This window comes from Cavia porcellus, unplaced genomic scaffold, assembly GCF_034190915.1.
Source record: "Cavia porcellus strain 051 isolate PalLab524CR breed Dunkin Hartley unplaced genomic scaffold, mCavPor4.1 scaffold_19, whole genome shotgun sequence".
NCBI classification, from domain to species: Eukaryota; Metazoa; Chordata; class Mammalia; order Rodentia; family Caviidae; genus Cavia; species Cavia porcellus.
In genome coordinates, this window is record NW_026947502.1 from 64,468,037 (window position 1) to 64,481,690 (window position 13,654).

Consider the following 13,654-nt stretch of genomic DNA (forward strand, 5'->3'; position numbering starts at 1 on the left):
ACAGACGAGAGACAGGGAATGTTATAGGACACTAAAGAAGGGTAATTCAGGCTGACAGCTGGGCTACAATCCCAAGAGCAGGCAGTCTAGGGCATAGGGCCCACATGGTGGGGGCTCCAGAAAAAGAAGAAACTGGTAAATTATATCCTGACTTCTGTAAGAATTGAGAGGAGTCCACATTTCTGGAGGGGAATCTGAAGATCCAAAGTTGAATTAATAAACACAGAGAAAACTTAAAAAAAAAAAAAAAGACCAATTATTAGCTCCATGAAAAATAAAACATCAAATAAGAAATAAAATATAACCTACGACATTGTTATGGTTTGTGTCTAGATGTTCCCCCAAAGCCTCATTTGGTCAGTATTTTTCAGAGGTGGCTGTATATAGGGTGTGTGTTTGATTTGTAGTATAATGCTAGGATGAAGGGTGGGTGATTGCTGGATCAGTTCACTCACTGGATTGGCACCATCCTAATCCCAGCAGTCTAGATAAGATGAAAGGGCAGAAAGAAGTTTGTCTCTCTCCTCTCTTGTTGCTTTTGCTGTCTTCCACTGACATGAACTGTTGCTCTTCTGCCATGTGGCACCCTGCCTTGGAGCCAGCCGATTATGGACATGAACTCTCCTAAAACTGTGAGCTAAATAAACCTTTCCCCTTTAACTTTGGGTGTTGGGTATTTTGTCTCAGCAATGAGAGAAAAATAACTAAGACATCTTGTTCTCTGCTGAGACCTATGGTAATGAAGCTGAATCACACCCAAGCAGCTGTGCCAGCCATCACACTGGTACTGTGCTGGGTCAGAAGGGAGGCAGATGATTTCTTCTCCCCTGAGAGGAGAGATGGCAAATCTTTTAGAGTTCTCAGTGATAATAGCCTGCTGTGGCACATGTACCATAGGTCTGCTACCACTACCATAGAGGTTGCCACTTTGGGTGCCTAATGTAGAAAAATCCATAAACTAAAAGCATGCTTGTAGTTTTGAGAAACATGGGATTCTAAATGCCAAAAACACAGCTAACAGAGTTCAATCTCAGGTGGATTAGGTAGAAGACTGCATTTATTTGTTATTGCTTCCCCCAAAACATCTAACTTTTAAAACGATATGTATGCAGAGAAAATAAAAAACTCAGCATAAGCATGATTAAAGGCAGACTGTAGTACCGATGCTTTTAAGTTCCATTTAATGACTGGTACAATCTGCTATGTATTTACCACTCAACATGACCATGCACAAGCAGACAGCTTAGCAATAGGATTCCCTCCTAGACTGTGTAAGTTATTTGAAATCTGCCTTTTAAGTTGAAATGTATGAAATTTTAGGAAACATTGTAAATAGTACTGTAATGTTTAAGATAACTTGAAATTCACTATAATTGTTCATTTATTTGATATACCTTGGCAGTTTCATTTTGGTTTTTGGCTTTGGTTAGGGTGATAGTCTAGGCAAAATCTCACCACCCTCAAGATGTCCATTCTCTAACCACAGGAGCTAGTGAATGTTAGTTTACATGGCAGAATGTACTTTGCAGATGTGCTTAATCTTAACAAATTTTGAGGTGATCATCCTGGATTATCAAGGTGGACCCACCCTAATCACTTGGAGTCCTTATCAGAACTTTCTTAGCAGCAAACAGTCAGCTGATTTAAGACAAAGATTTGGCTTGCTGCTTTATCCTTGAGGGTGAAGAGACAGCCAAGGAATGTGGGCAGCCTCTAGAAGCTGAGAATGTTCCTCAGTTGACAGCCAGTAAGAAAATGAGGATTTAGGGGGCTGGGGATTTAGCTCAGCATCATAAGTGCCTGCTTGTCAAGCACAAGTTCATGAGTTCCAGCCCTGGCACAAAAAAAAAAAAAAAAAAAAAAAAAAAAAAGCACGGTGGGGAGCATTTCTAGTACTTCAAAGCAGTGAATAAATCTGCCAGTAGCCCAAATGAGTGGAAAGTAGATTCTCCCCTAAAATCCCCAAAAAGAAATGAAGCCTGCCAACCCCTTGACTTTAGTCCCATATCAGACCTCTCACCTATTATGACAAATTATACTTTGTATTTTGAGTCACCAAATTTGTGATAAATTTTAGTGACAATATACTAGAACTAGTGCAACAGAGAGCCTTTCTATATTGACATTTGAAATGCTTAATCAGAAATCTGATGTATTACATTTCTGTATACAATTTTAAATGTCCAGCAGCCAGGAACTAAAAAGCCAGGGCAGTGGATTTGAGGGGTGTGGGGGTGTGTGTGTGTGTGTAGAATATTGAAATGTCTAAGACTGAAAAGAGTAGTTAAGTGAGGGAAAGAGAGGGAAATAGGAATGCACAGCCTGAGGGCCCCCGAAGGAGCTGTTCCCATGATGAAGGTGTCTTGGATACCTGATCTCTGACCCCACCTAGCCAAGGAACACTGGAGAAAAATAGCCCCTTTGAGGGGCTATGAGGGAGGGCACAGTTCCTGATCTAAAGCAAATGGAAGGCTTGAGGGGGTGCTCCAGAATGGTTCTGCCTAGGACCAAGGCTTTGCTGAATATGGCCTCAATTCCAGGTCTCTGCCCTCTTTTTCTCCAGCTGGGTCGACCCTCTTAGGTGCTCAGTGCTGTGTCTGACACCAGCAAGACTCTGTTGCAGTTTGAGGTCCAGTTTCCTGGCCTAATTGTGGTACCAACCAGGAATGGCTGCTTTCCCTGACCACATGGAACCACTCCCCTGGCAGAGGTTTGTTCAGGGTTAGCCCCACCTTCCACCCCACCCAAGCTCCCTTGGCCCCCAATGGGCCCCACCACCACACCAGGACCCCACACTGCTAGTAAAGGTTGGGGGTCCTCACTAGCAAGCTGATGTTCATTAGCTCTCAGGCACACTAGTGAGGACAGCTTCAGCAGTCTGGACCTTCCCTACATGGCTTATCCTGAGCCAGCAGCACCTGGCTGGGCCTCCAGGGTTGAGCAGGTCAGGATTGGGTCCCTCGGTACTTGATGAAGGTGGTTTCCAAGAAGGCAGCCAGCTTTGTGCGGTCGTCCTGCAGAGAGGAGGGAAGCATGATGGTATGAAGCAATATGACATATCCTGAGCCCAACCCCTTGCCCCTTGAGCTATGCCCCCTGCCTACCTCATGTAGGAAGCCATAGTGCACAAGTTCAGCTGCGAGGTCCTGGGCACTATCGTCTATAGTAGGATAAAGGGCAAACTGTGAGGTTGCTGTATGCCTGGTGCCTGGGTCCACTTACCACCCAGGGCTCCCCTCTGCCTACTTGGTAGCAGGTCATAGGTCAGTTGCCTGTGTAGTCGGTCCTCCAGCACCAGAAGCAGTGTGAGCTGGGAGGTGGGAGGGCATGTTTGGGTGCAGCCACAGTTGGCCCACCCAACCTACCCTGCCCAACCCGGCCCAGGACCCTGCTCACATGCCAGCGTGCCTTGTCTTCGCCCCTCTCCAAGTTGCACTGCATCTGGACTACCTGGGGTAGGGAGGCCAGGTTACCCCCAAGGGTAGGAACTTGGCAGAGCGACCCAGAAATGATAGCAGAGATTGGAAGTTAGAAAATTTCCTAGGGCTAACCCAGAAAACACGTCTCATTCCTAGCTGCCTGGTGAGTTAAGGAAAACTTCTGTAAGTAGGCACTGGAGGTGGATACTGAAGGATGAATAGAAGACATCACAAGCAAAAAGAATGCCTTGAAAAGGAAGGAAGTGTGGAAAGCAGAGGGGAGAAGTCAGCAGGGATGATAGTGCGGAAGAGCAGAATGCCAACAGGACCAGTCCTCAAGACAGTTGGGAGTTTGGGTTGAAGACTCTCATGAGCTTTCTAGGCAGCCAGGAACCAGGTAGCTTTGGGCATTAAGACGGGAACATAGGCTGCACTGTGGGAGGAAGGAAGCCAGGACAAGTAGGGTCAGGCTGGGGGCAGGTACAACATCCAGGTGAGTAATAGAGGTTGCTCAGATCAGGGTAGTGCTGTGGCCACACCCAGAACCTTGGGAACTCGGTGGATATGGCCATGAACAGTAGAGGGAGAGACAGGCTGACCAGGAAGAGAGATTTGGGGAGATGTGGTTCCTGGGAGGCCTTGGGGAACATCCTAGGACACAAGTGTCAGGGAATCAGCTAAGTAGGTAAGTGGCATCAGAATGTTAGGAAGAAAAAGGCGGGGCGGGGGGCTGGGGATTTAGCTCAGCGGCATAAGCACCTGCCTTGCAAGCAGGTACTGGTACCGGTACTGAAAAAAAAAATGTTAGGGAGAATGAGATATCCAGAGGAAGGCTATTTGGAATACAAAGAGATTTGGGTGGGCAGCAGGATGGGGGAAGGGTCTGCAGGAGCAAGGAACCTCTGGGGAAAAAATGAGATCCTAGCATTGTTCTAAAGCCCTCCACTCTCCTAAAGGCCCCAGCCTAGGGAGATGAGGAATGCAGGCCCAAAGAGAAGGGCACCTGTTATCTGGACAGCTCTGAGAGACAGCACAGCACAGCACTTGCCTTTCTGGTCTCAGAATCAAAGGGTTCTGGCGTTGGGGTCTTGGCCTTCTGGGCCTCTTCAAGGGGTGGGGCCAACACACGGGGAAGCCCCAGGGGCCGAGTGGCAGCAAAATTCATCAGTGGGTAGATCCCATTTCTGAGAACACATTGGGTTGGAGTGGCTGGCAGGCCTGGCAGCCCCTGTTCCCCAGTCTCATGCCAGCCAGCTCTCACCTGACATCTTCCAGGAATTTGTCCAGCTCCAAGAAGGAGACTTCTGAGTACCTGGGAGGGGGTGGGTATTACATGAAGGGTGGCCAGCCAGGGGCTAGCCAGGGAACTTAGGAGAGGCTTCAAGGTGGCTACTGCTCACCGCCACTGCTTCATGGGCTGGTGGAGCCGGGGGATCTCTGCCAGGACTGCGTGCAAGTCCATTGCCTTGGTCTTTTCTTCCACTATATTCTCAGGCATGAGGTCTGTGGGTCATAGGAGCACTCTGGTTCCCAGCACAGCCATAAGTCCTGCAGGGCCTCTTCCACACCCCAACCTCAAGGCCCCTGACCCATCCAGGCCTGCCTGCCCCTCACATTGGTGCTGGATGAAGCAGTGGGCTGCCAATAGCTTCAGTGAGTGCACCTCAAAGAGCACTCGGTGGAAGAGGAGGTTATGGGCAGAAGGTCGGTGGGCAGGGTCCCGGGCCAGGCAGGAAAGGATGAACTCCTGGGTACATGGAAAGGAGAGGCTGTGGTGGACAAAGGCTCCCTGCTGTAGTCTCACAGTCTGAAGAGAGGAGACACCCTGAAGTCCCTAGACCCCAAGGTTGCTGCGGGGATGCACATAAGGAAAGGCATGCCATTAGCAGCCAGGCCAAGACCCGACCTCCTGAACTTGAGAGTAATCAGGCCATGAGCCCGTAACACCCAAAGTTTGTTTTCCCTTGATCTTCAAGGAAATGTGGGGAGTGGGTGCTGTTATCCCCAGCATACAGACAAGAGGCCTCCAAACCACAGCCTGCCCCCAACATGGAGGTGATCTTGATGAGCCCCTATGCTGTCTCACCCTGTCTCTTGGGCTTCTCATGCTCACCAAGCCCATTCTCCTCTCCCACATCCCCAAAGGTTGAACTGTTAAACTGCTGAACTCTGACCAGAAAGGCTGTGGATACAGCTTCCATCCTGTATCTCCTTTGTCTGCTGTGTGTTCACCATGCCCCACAAAAGCCTGGCAACTTAGAGGTAGGGATTCGGGTCCGGTAGACCTGAGTGCAAATGCTGGCTCCATTACCTACTCTAAAGCCTTGGAAAAGTCCTCAGTGTCTCTGAGCCTCATTTTCTTTATAAAATTGGTGTAGTAATAGGAACCACATAGAGAATGTCTCTACTTATCCTTAAAATCTGTGACTCCTTTCCTGCCTGAGGCCCTACCTTAGCTCCCAGAGAGGTCCCAGTGTATTCTCTTCCTTTCCTGTGGGCCTTAGTATAGAGGCTGGAGCAACCCTCTGGTATGTCAACCTAGCTGCTTACTCTTTAGAGCACCTCATAGTCCTGCCTCGGGTACCCTCGGCCATCCCTAAAAGAATGCAGCAGCTGCTCACCCGCATGTTGGGGTCATTCAGTGAGTGCCTAGCTTGAGCAATGGCTTCTTCTGTGACTCTGGTGTCTCCATTAGCCTGAATCTCCAGCACAGCCATCTGGGGTCAGGGCCAGGTGGAATCCGAGAAGAGATAGCATAGGTGAGAAGGGATGGAGCCCCACCTGGGGGGGGGGGCTAGGAGGTGGGGCCAGTACCTCCAGCGCACACATCCCAAAGGAGAAGATGTCCACTGCAGTACCATCTGCGACCTCTGAAAGGGGGAGAGCAAAGCAGGGTGGGTAGGACAGATGCAAGGGGAGGTCAGTCATCAGGGTCCCTCTTGGACTCACCGCCATACTCTGGTGGGAAGAAATGCAAGTTTCGCAGTTCCTGGCGCTCAGTATGAATGGGGCTCCTGAGATCATCCGGGAGCTCTACAGAAGAGCACAGTGCTAAGCAGCAGGCCTCTCCACAGACCCCACCCCCAGAGGCTCCACGCACCATTGGAGAAGATGCGGTACCACACTGGGTCGGCCACCACAGAAAGAAAGAAAGAGCCGTGTCAAGCCCTGGGCTCCCAATAGGTCCTCTGCCCACCCTGCCTAACCCTGTCCCTTCCGGCAGCACCAGAACCGATCTTGATGAGGCCATTGTGCTGAATGAAGATGGTGTCACTGGTCAAGTTCCCATGGATGATGGGGGGGCTGCAGGCATGCAGAAAGCTGCAGGAGAGTGGGGGAAGGCAAGAGTCAGTGGTTATGAGAGCAGCGGGTGCTACTGGGCAAGCACTTGTGCAGCTGGGTCCTCACCTGAGTGCCGACAGGATCTGTGTACACCAGCGTTTCCAGGCCTGGCAGCAAAGCAGACACATGAGTCTCTTAGGTGGGCACAGGAGAGGCCACCATTGACTGGTCTAAAGCCATCACCCCACCTCCCACCCCATCTGCACCCCAGCCTCTCTCCATACCCGGGTGCTCATGGCCTTGTGGTTCTTCTTGGTCTTTTTCAGAAACTGCTTGAGGCTGCCCGATGACACGTACTCTGTGATGAAGATGACCTGCAGGATGGGTCAGGCTCTGCCTATAGGTGGGCATCCTTGCCTCCCTACCAAGCTGGCACCCTTCTTTATCCCTGCACCCATCCCCAGCTCACCCTTGCTTGGGCCTCGGAGGAGTCCAACCAGTACTTGTGCAGTTTAACAATGTTGGGGTGGTCCACTAGTGCCAGCTGCTCAAACATAGTTTGGATCTTCTCCTGGGGAGGGAGTATAGTCATAGGGCAGTCTCTGGACTGGTCAGGTTAGGAGGAGGTGGTGAGCCTTACCTCATGGGCTGCGAAGGCTTTCCTGTCGCCAAAGTGCAGCTCATTCCACACCACTTCTACTCCTTCCTCCGTGTCCATGGCCAGAAAGGTGCTTTGGATCCCAGGCATATTCCCTTGGTTCACCTGGGAGTAGAAGGAATGTGTGCCTTGGTAAGTGCAGGGTCAAGGGTAGAGACTGGGTCCCACCCATACCCTTCCTGCTTGGAGCAGCTGGGGACCTCCAGGGTGCTGGCCCTGGAGTCTAGGTCCAGAGCCTAGGGGCGGTACCCACAGGGGTTGGAGTAGGGCTACAGAGGTCTGGCGAAGTTCCCTGGGCACGGGGAGGTGATTTTGGAAGGACATCGATCTTCGGAGAGTAGAGGTCCTTAGACCTAAGGACCAGCCAGAACGCGGCCGCTGGAGAGGCCTCAGGTTGTCTGGACAACATGAACACCGCGGCTGTTCGAGCCTCACCCCTCTGCAGCCCACCTGCTCACGCCGCTTCTGCCAGCGGCCGCATGGGCTCTCTTCCAGGATGTCGCTCTCGTCCTCACTCTCGTCCTCCCGCTCCCGCTCTCGGCTCCGTCTGGGCGCTGGCTCCGGGGCCGCCATGGTTCGGCGGGCCCAGGCTGCCGTCTGCCGTGCGCTCGGTCGCTCTGCGGCCACCCAGCCCAGAGCCCAGCCGAGCAGGCGCCGCCCCGAGCCCCCACCCGGCTGGGAGGAGCGGACGCGCGGCGGGCGGACCTCGGGGGCCCGGGGTGGAGCCGGCCCACCCCTGGCGAACCGCCTCTGCGGGCCGGGACCGGGTTGGATCTAGGGAGCTGACGGGCCCCGCCCCGGCCCGCCCCACCCCGCTCCGCCCCAAATGAGGTTCTGTTCGTTCAGCTCCGGCCCGCTTTCGGCAGAGGCCCCGCCCACTCTCGGCGGAGGCTCGGTCTGCCCCCTGGCAGCGGCCTCGCTGGACAGAGCCGGGAGTTCCAGGGAGCCTCCCAGGCCCCTCCTGACAGCGCCTACTTTGAGCCCTTGGGCCAGCCTGGGCGGTATCAGTCCAGGCCTCTCCCGGCATGAGGCGGCCTCTTCTTGGCTCTGCATCCCTACCTGATTCCTGTCACACACAACCTGTGGCCCAGCCTGGGTTTGCTCTACCTTGGCTCCCTAAAGGTTTGGAGGGGATCTGGGGCCAGGGCACCTGGGGGCCTACCCAGGCAATGGCCTGCCAGCTTCAGCTGCAGAAAACTCCACGGGCTTAGAGGTGGGTGAGTCATTCCCCCAAGGAACAGGAAGAGGACCATTGAAGGTGACCCATAAATACACCAGCTGGCTGGGAGGGGTTAGACTTTAATTCATAACCACAAATCTCACACTCAAAATTCTGTGCTTCCCTTTGTGAGCAAGGCCACCTTCTAGGAAAGCAAGTTTTTCTCTTTTCTTCCCCAGATGTGCTCCTGCTCTACCGTGGGTTCCCTTTGCAGCATCGGGCCTCCCTGACCACACCCTATGGAATTCCCATGAGAAACCCTTAACCCCACCACCCCACTATCTCCCCACAGCATCTCCCTTTTACACCTGCCCTTTTCTTTGCTACAGATTGGGTGCCTGTGGCACCTCAGACTTCATCCCTAAGGGAACTCCCCCTACTGACCACATTGTTCTCCCAGCTTTTACCCCAGGTTGGAATCTGCTCCAAACCATCTGGCCTGACCTGGTCACCTCCCCCAACCTTAAAAGGTTTAGCTCAGTGAGTTTGGGCATTCACATTCTGCATCTTCCAGATACTGGGCCTGGAGCAGGCCTGGGAGATACTCTTGGAGACATCGGACCATCTTTCATGGTTTGAGTGTGTTCACCTGGCACCTGCGACCATATCAGGCAGTCTGTGCTCACAATGTGATTGATAGTGGAACCTGGAGCCATGCAGTGTCACCTTGATCTCTGGAGGGGCTGGAGACTGAGGTCAGACACTCATGACCAGCTATTGCCGAAGTGGCAGAACCCAGTAAAATCATGGACACCAGGGCTGGTGGCACTTGTGCACACTGTCATGCCATTGCTGGAATCTGTGCACATTGTTCAATGACTGAGAGAACCTCTGGACATCCACACCTGTCCTTGCCTGGTATTTCATGAATTTCCCAGAGAAATGTAGAAGAAACATCTGCTTCCACACTGAGAAGGCTCTGACAATCCAAAGAATGACTTGGTCAGGTCCACCTTGGCAAGTAAGTGAGTTTATTAGGTGTCACTTACAGAGCAATGGACAACCTGTGAGCTGTAGTACAATACTATCCAATCACCAATCCTTCTTTATTAAACTACTGGTTTGATAGGGATTTTAATTAGAATGGCAAAAACAGTATCAAAACAAGAAGGGTTCTTGGGAAATTTTGTGTCTGCCATTACCATCTCATCCTTATCAGGAACTCTATCAGTCTCAACATGCACTTTCCAGCTGTGGTAATGTGGTGTCTTGTGTTGTGGACTGGTGCACAGTCTCAGCACCTTGGGTGAGGACCCATGGAAAGCTACCGAAGTGGCCCTTTGGCTAGAATCGGAGGACAATTTTCTCTACACCCTGGCTGTGTCCCACAAGCCCTCTGCTGCTGTAGTTTTCCTCTAGCAATTGACTTGTGGCTTTCACAGCTTCCTGAGTCCTGGGAGTCCTCCCCATAAATCAGTGGACATGCGGGTGGTGCTAGCGACCCTGGGTCCCTTCTCACTCAGCATGGGGACCCAGTCCTAACTATGAAAGCCCCACAGTTGGCTCTGACCATGATCTCACTTCTGCCCTCTCCAGTCAAATCCATTGTTGACATCCTGGCCTCAACCTATTCCTGCAGGGCCTTTGCCCTGGCATTGCCCTCTGCCTGATATATCCTTCCCAGGTGTACTCTTAAGTCCATTTCCTGAAGATCTTGATTTAAATAGCACCTTTAGCTGGCTGCCCTGTCTCCTGTCCTAGCATCACAGCCAGGACTTCACTTAATATTTACCACCTGATCATGTCTGTTTTCTCCCCTCTGCTTTGCTCAATAACCCTGCCAGTATTGAGCTCCAGGAAAGCAAGATGTATATTCTTCCTGGCAGCAGCCTCAGCAATTGTGTTGAGTGGTGGAGTAAGCAGGGATGTGGGGCAAGGTGGCATGACCCAAGGAAGCCCCGGAGGTAACATCTGAACTGAAATCTCTGTGAATTTCTTTTTTGTTCTCTGCCCTATAATCAGACACACATCATGGTGAGTTGAACAGTGTTTCCAAGAAGACATGTCTGTGTCCTAACTCCTGGTTCCTGGGAACATGGCCTTTTTGGGAAAAGGATCTTGGCAGATATTTAAAATCCTGAGATTAGATCCTTCTGGACTCAGGAGGGCCCTGCATACAATATTTGAATTCTTTGTGAGGAAAACAGAGAGTGACTTGAGGCACAGAGAAACTAGGGGCACAGCCATGCTAGGAGGAACAGAGCCTGGAGAACTGCCTAGAAGGTGAGAGCCACCAGTGTTCCAAGAAGGACATGGAGTGAATTCTTCCCCCAAAGGCTTTGGAAAGAACCAGCCTTCCCCACACTTCGGTTGTAGACATCTGTCCTCAAGAACTTTGTGACAGAACTTTATGCTGTTAGCTATGTCACTCATGGTACTTTGCTATGACAGTCCTAGTCTATTAATGTCTGTTCGTGCCCTCCCAAAAAAGAACAGCAATGCATATCATATGTTCATGGGTGGGAATATAGCATGTGCTTCCCAGTCATTTAACACTGATCCTGTTCCCTGACCATTACCATCAGCTCTCAGAGACAGCAACTGAAGCAGATCCTCGGCGACTTGCCTCTGGTACTCGGCGACTTTCCTCGCTGGTACTCCAGATCCCATTCTCTGCTGCCCCTACCTCCATGCTTGTCCATCACACATTCAGTCAGGCCCTTTATTGCATTTCACATGTTCTCCAGGGATACCCTCTCTCTGGGCTGTCTGAACAGTCTGTAATTTTATTGTGGCACTTAATACAACAAGTTTAATGCTCACCACTTTCTCTACTTCACTATGTGGACCTGCCCAGATTCCTTGATTGTCCCCTTGGGGTTTTTCTGAGCCATGTGGGATTTTGGGTGGCCTGCTTTCTGAATTCCTGCCTATTTCTTTCTTTCTGGCAAATGGAAGATCTCCTGGCTTTCAGAGCCAGGACAGATGTCCTATATGCCAGGAGACTCTGGGTGAGAGAAAAACAAATGGCCAGGGGAGCACCTTGAGGCCCTTTCTGCTGTCCACCCTGATGACTTTGTCTCTTGGTTTCACATCTGTTTGTAGCTCTCTCCAAGAAATGCAGAGTAAACTCAGAGACATGGTTCCAAGATTATAACACAGCTGGTACAAGGGGCATCCCCCTCTGAGATGGATGATGGGCCTGTGGCTTCTGTCTTCACTCTAAGGAACCCAGTGTCATGTTGTGAGCTGTCCTGGGGAAGCCACATAGCAAGAAATGGCTGGGTCTGGATCATAGCTGGCTACCACCTGGCACTCTTAAAAATTTGAGAGTGGATGCAAGTGAGCATATTGTATGTACTTCAAGTACTGATTGGAAATAAATAACCAATTCTTTCAAGAGAGATTTCAGAAGGCTAGCAATAAAGTTAACCAAGGATTATGTGAAATATAGGTGCAGAGACGTCAAAGTCTAGGTAGACGATAACCAATACCTATGGTAAGCGCTCTCACTCTAAAAGGCTGTCAATGATAGAATCTTACCACATTCATCAAATCTCCTTAAAGAGGTATTTGAGCATTACATTGTTATCTTAAATGTTTGTTGGAAAGATCAAATTTCAGTTTGTCAACAGAACAAAAAAACAAGTAATTACAAAGCCTGCTGGACAAACCTTTTGATGGACAAGCATTACCTGTGTTAGATTCTACATGGAATGATTATGGCAATGCACCACTGCAAACTGTGCAAACATTAAAACTTTAAGGCTTTTATTATTTATATTTTTGAATTGTGCTGAGGATGAAACTCAAGGCCTTCACATTGAGCTACATTATTAGCCTTTCTTATTTTCTTTAATTTTAAGATAGTTTCGCTAACTTGCCCAGGCTAGGCTTGAACTTGTGATCCTCTTGCCTTAGCCTCAGAGGTTAGAAATTTTAGATCAAGGTGCAGGCAAGGCCGGTTCTCTGGAGGCTTCTCCTTAGTGTATTTTAGATGCCTTCTTCCTATCTCCTCACATGGTGTGTATCTATCTCTTGGTCCCTTTTAAGTGACCCCAGTCAGACTAGATTGGGGCCCACCATAGTGATCCCATAGTAATTAATCACCTGTTTAAAGATTTGTATACAAATACAGTGACATATTCAGGTATTGAATTTAGGACTTCTATATTTAAATCTTTTAGGAACAGAATCCAATTTAAACAGTTACTTATAGATGCCAGGAATCAAACTCAAAACCTCATGCTTGCCAGGCAGGTACTGTGCCACTGAGCTATATCCCCAGCTTTAACAATTACTTTAAAATTATGTTGTTGACTGTTAATGAAACTTTTTGTTCTTTCTAGTATAGAGCATTGAAGCCAGGGCCTTACAGTGAGCTACATTCCCAGACTGTTTTTTTACTTTGAGACAGGGTCTCATTAAATTGCTCAGGCTGGGCATGAACTTGTAATTCTCCTGCCTCAGCCTCCCAGAGTGCTGAAACTACAGATGTACACTACCAAGACCAACTTTAGAGGATTATTCTTTAGTTTTCAGAGTCCTCAGAGGTGTTTAGGATGACCATGGCTGTTTCAATGTTGCTGTGTTCGGTGCCTCTTGGTTAATCTGTAGTTTCTGATAGTGTTCATCTCTGCAGTGAAACTCCTGGTGCACCCCAGTTTCTTTGATTATATGCTGGGTACTATATTATTTTATTTGCTTGTTTGTTTGGACATTGGGTTTCACTGTGTTATTTCATCTGTTCTTTAACTCCTAGGTTCAGCATCCCAATTAGCTGGAAGCACAGATGCTGCCGCTGACCAGCCGGCTCTTCTCTGAGATGTAGTTATAGATGAACTGAAGGTGCCATGTAATACATCTTTCTCCAGAGGACTTTGTCCACTTGTGACATGGTGAATTGCCCACGTACTAAAGCTGCTTTAGCCTGGACTAAGATCCTAGACTACCTTTGTGGATGCTCATCAAGGTTGAGAGCAGTATGCTCCTAGGATGTAGTCATTAAAGTTTTTGTTGTTGTTGTTTTTTGTTTTTTTAAAGTGGGATTGTGTTTGCAGTTTTCTGCTTTTCATGAATCCACAGCCAGGTAACTAAAGACTTGCTGGAAGGAAATAAGCTCATGTAAACACATGA

The 13,654-nt window shown here is 49.7% G+C and overlaps 1 protein-coding gene and 1 long non-coding RNA gene across 7 annotated transcripts; one reads left to right on the forward strand and one right to left on the reverse strand.

Annotated features, from left to right (window-relative positions):
• Positions 1 to 1,039: 1,039 nt before the first annotated feature.
• Nrbp2 (nuclear receptor binding protein 2) lies at positions 1,040 to 8,093 on the reverse strand. Of its 6 annotated transcripts, none has more exons than XM_063231209.1 (18): positions 7,810 to 8,093; positions 7,342 to 7,464; positions 7,171 to 7,272; positions 6,986 to 7,075; positions 6,828 to 6,868; positions 6,646 to 6,740; positions 6,520 to 6,543; positions 6,369 to 6,452; positions 6,234 to 6,289; positions 6,041 to 6,136; positions 5,034 to 5,166; positions 4,820 to 4,922; positions 4,681 to 4,731; positions 4,464 to 4,603; positions 3,397 to 3,446; positions 3,247 to 3,310; positions 3,105 to 3,160; positions 1,040 to 3,014 (listed from the first exon to the last, which is right to left on the reverse strand). In XM_063231209.1, the coding sequence occupies exons 1-18, from the start codon at positions 7,930 to 7,932 to the stop codon at positions 2,946 to 2,948; spliced, it is 1,500 nt and encodes a 499-aa protein (XP_063087279.1). In that variant the 5' UTR covers positions 7,933 to 8,093; the 3' UTR covers positions 1,040 to 2,945. The 6 variants fall into 6 exon arrangements, 5 of the variants coding, with proteins under 5 accessions (XP_063087279.1, XP_003463726.1, XP_063087278.1 ...); XM_003463678.5 differs by having other exon boundaries at positions 3,397 to 3,450; positions 4,468 to 4,603; positions 7,810 to 8,092; XM_063231208.1 differs by lacking the exon at positions 6,520 to 6,543 and having other exon boundaries at positions 6,616 to 6,740.
• A 68-nt stretch (positions 8,094 to 8,161) lies between these two features.
• On the forward strand, positions 8,162 to 13,564 carry LOC106026207 (uncharacterized). Its single transcript, XR_001199834.3, has 2 exons — positions 8,162 to 9,539; positions 13,281 to 13,564. It is a non-coding gene; the product is annotated as an uncharacterized LOC106026207 (long non-coding RNA).
• Positions 13,565 to 13,654: the final 90 nt, after the last annotated feature.

Excerpts from the sequence above, each read along its gene's own strand:
- Nrbp2 (XM_063231208.1), bottom strand. The coding sequence starts at position 7,932 with ATGGCGGCCCCGGAGCCAGCGCCCAGACGGAGCCGAGAGCGGGAGCGG. Across the intron at positions 6,290-6,368 it reads CTTCCCACCAGAGTATGGCG|AGGTCGCAGATGGTACTGCA; the intron begins GTGAGTCCAAGA and ends TCCCCCTTTCAG. Across the intron at positions 6,137-6,233 it reads TTGGGATGTGTGCGCTGGAG|ATGGCTGTGCTGGAGATTCA; the intron begins GTACTGGCCCCA and ends CCCTGACCCCAG.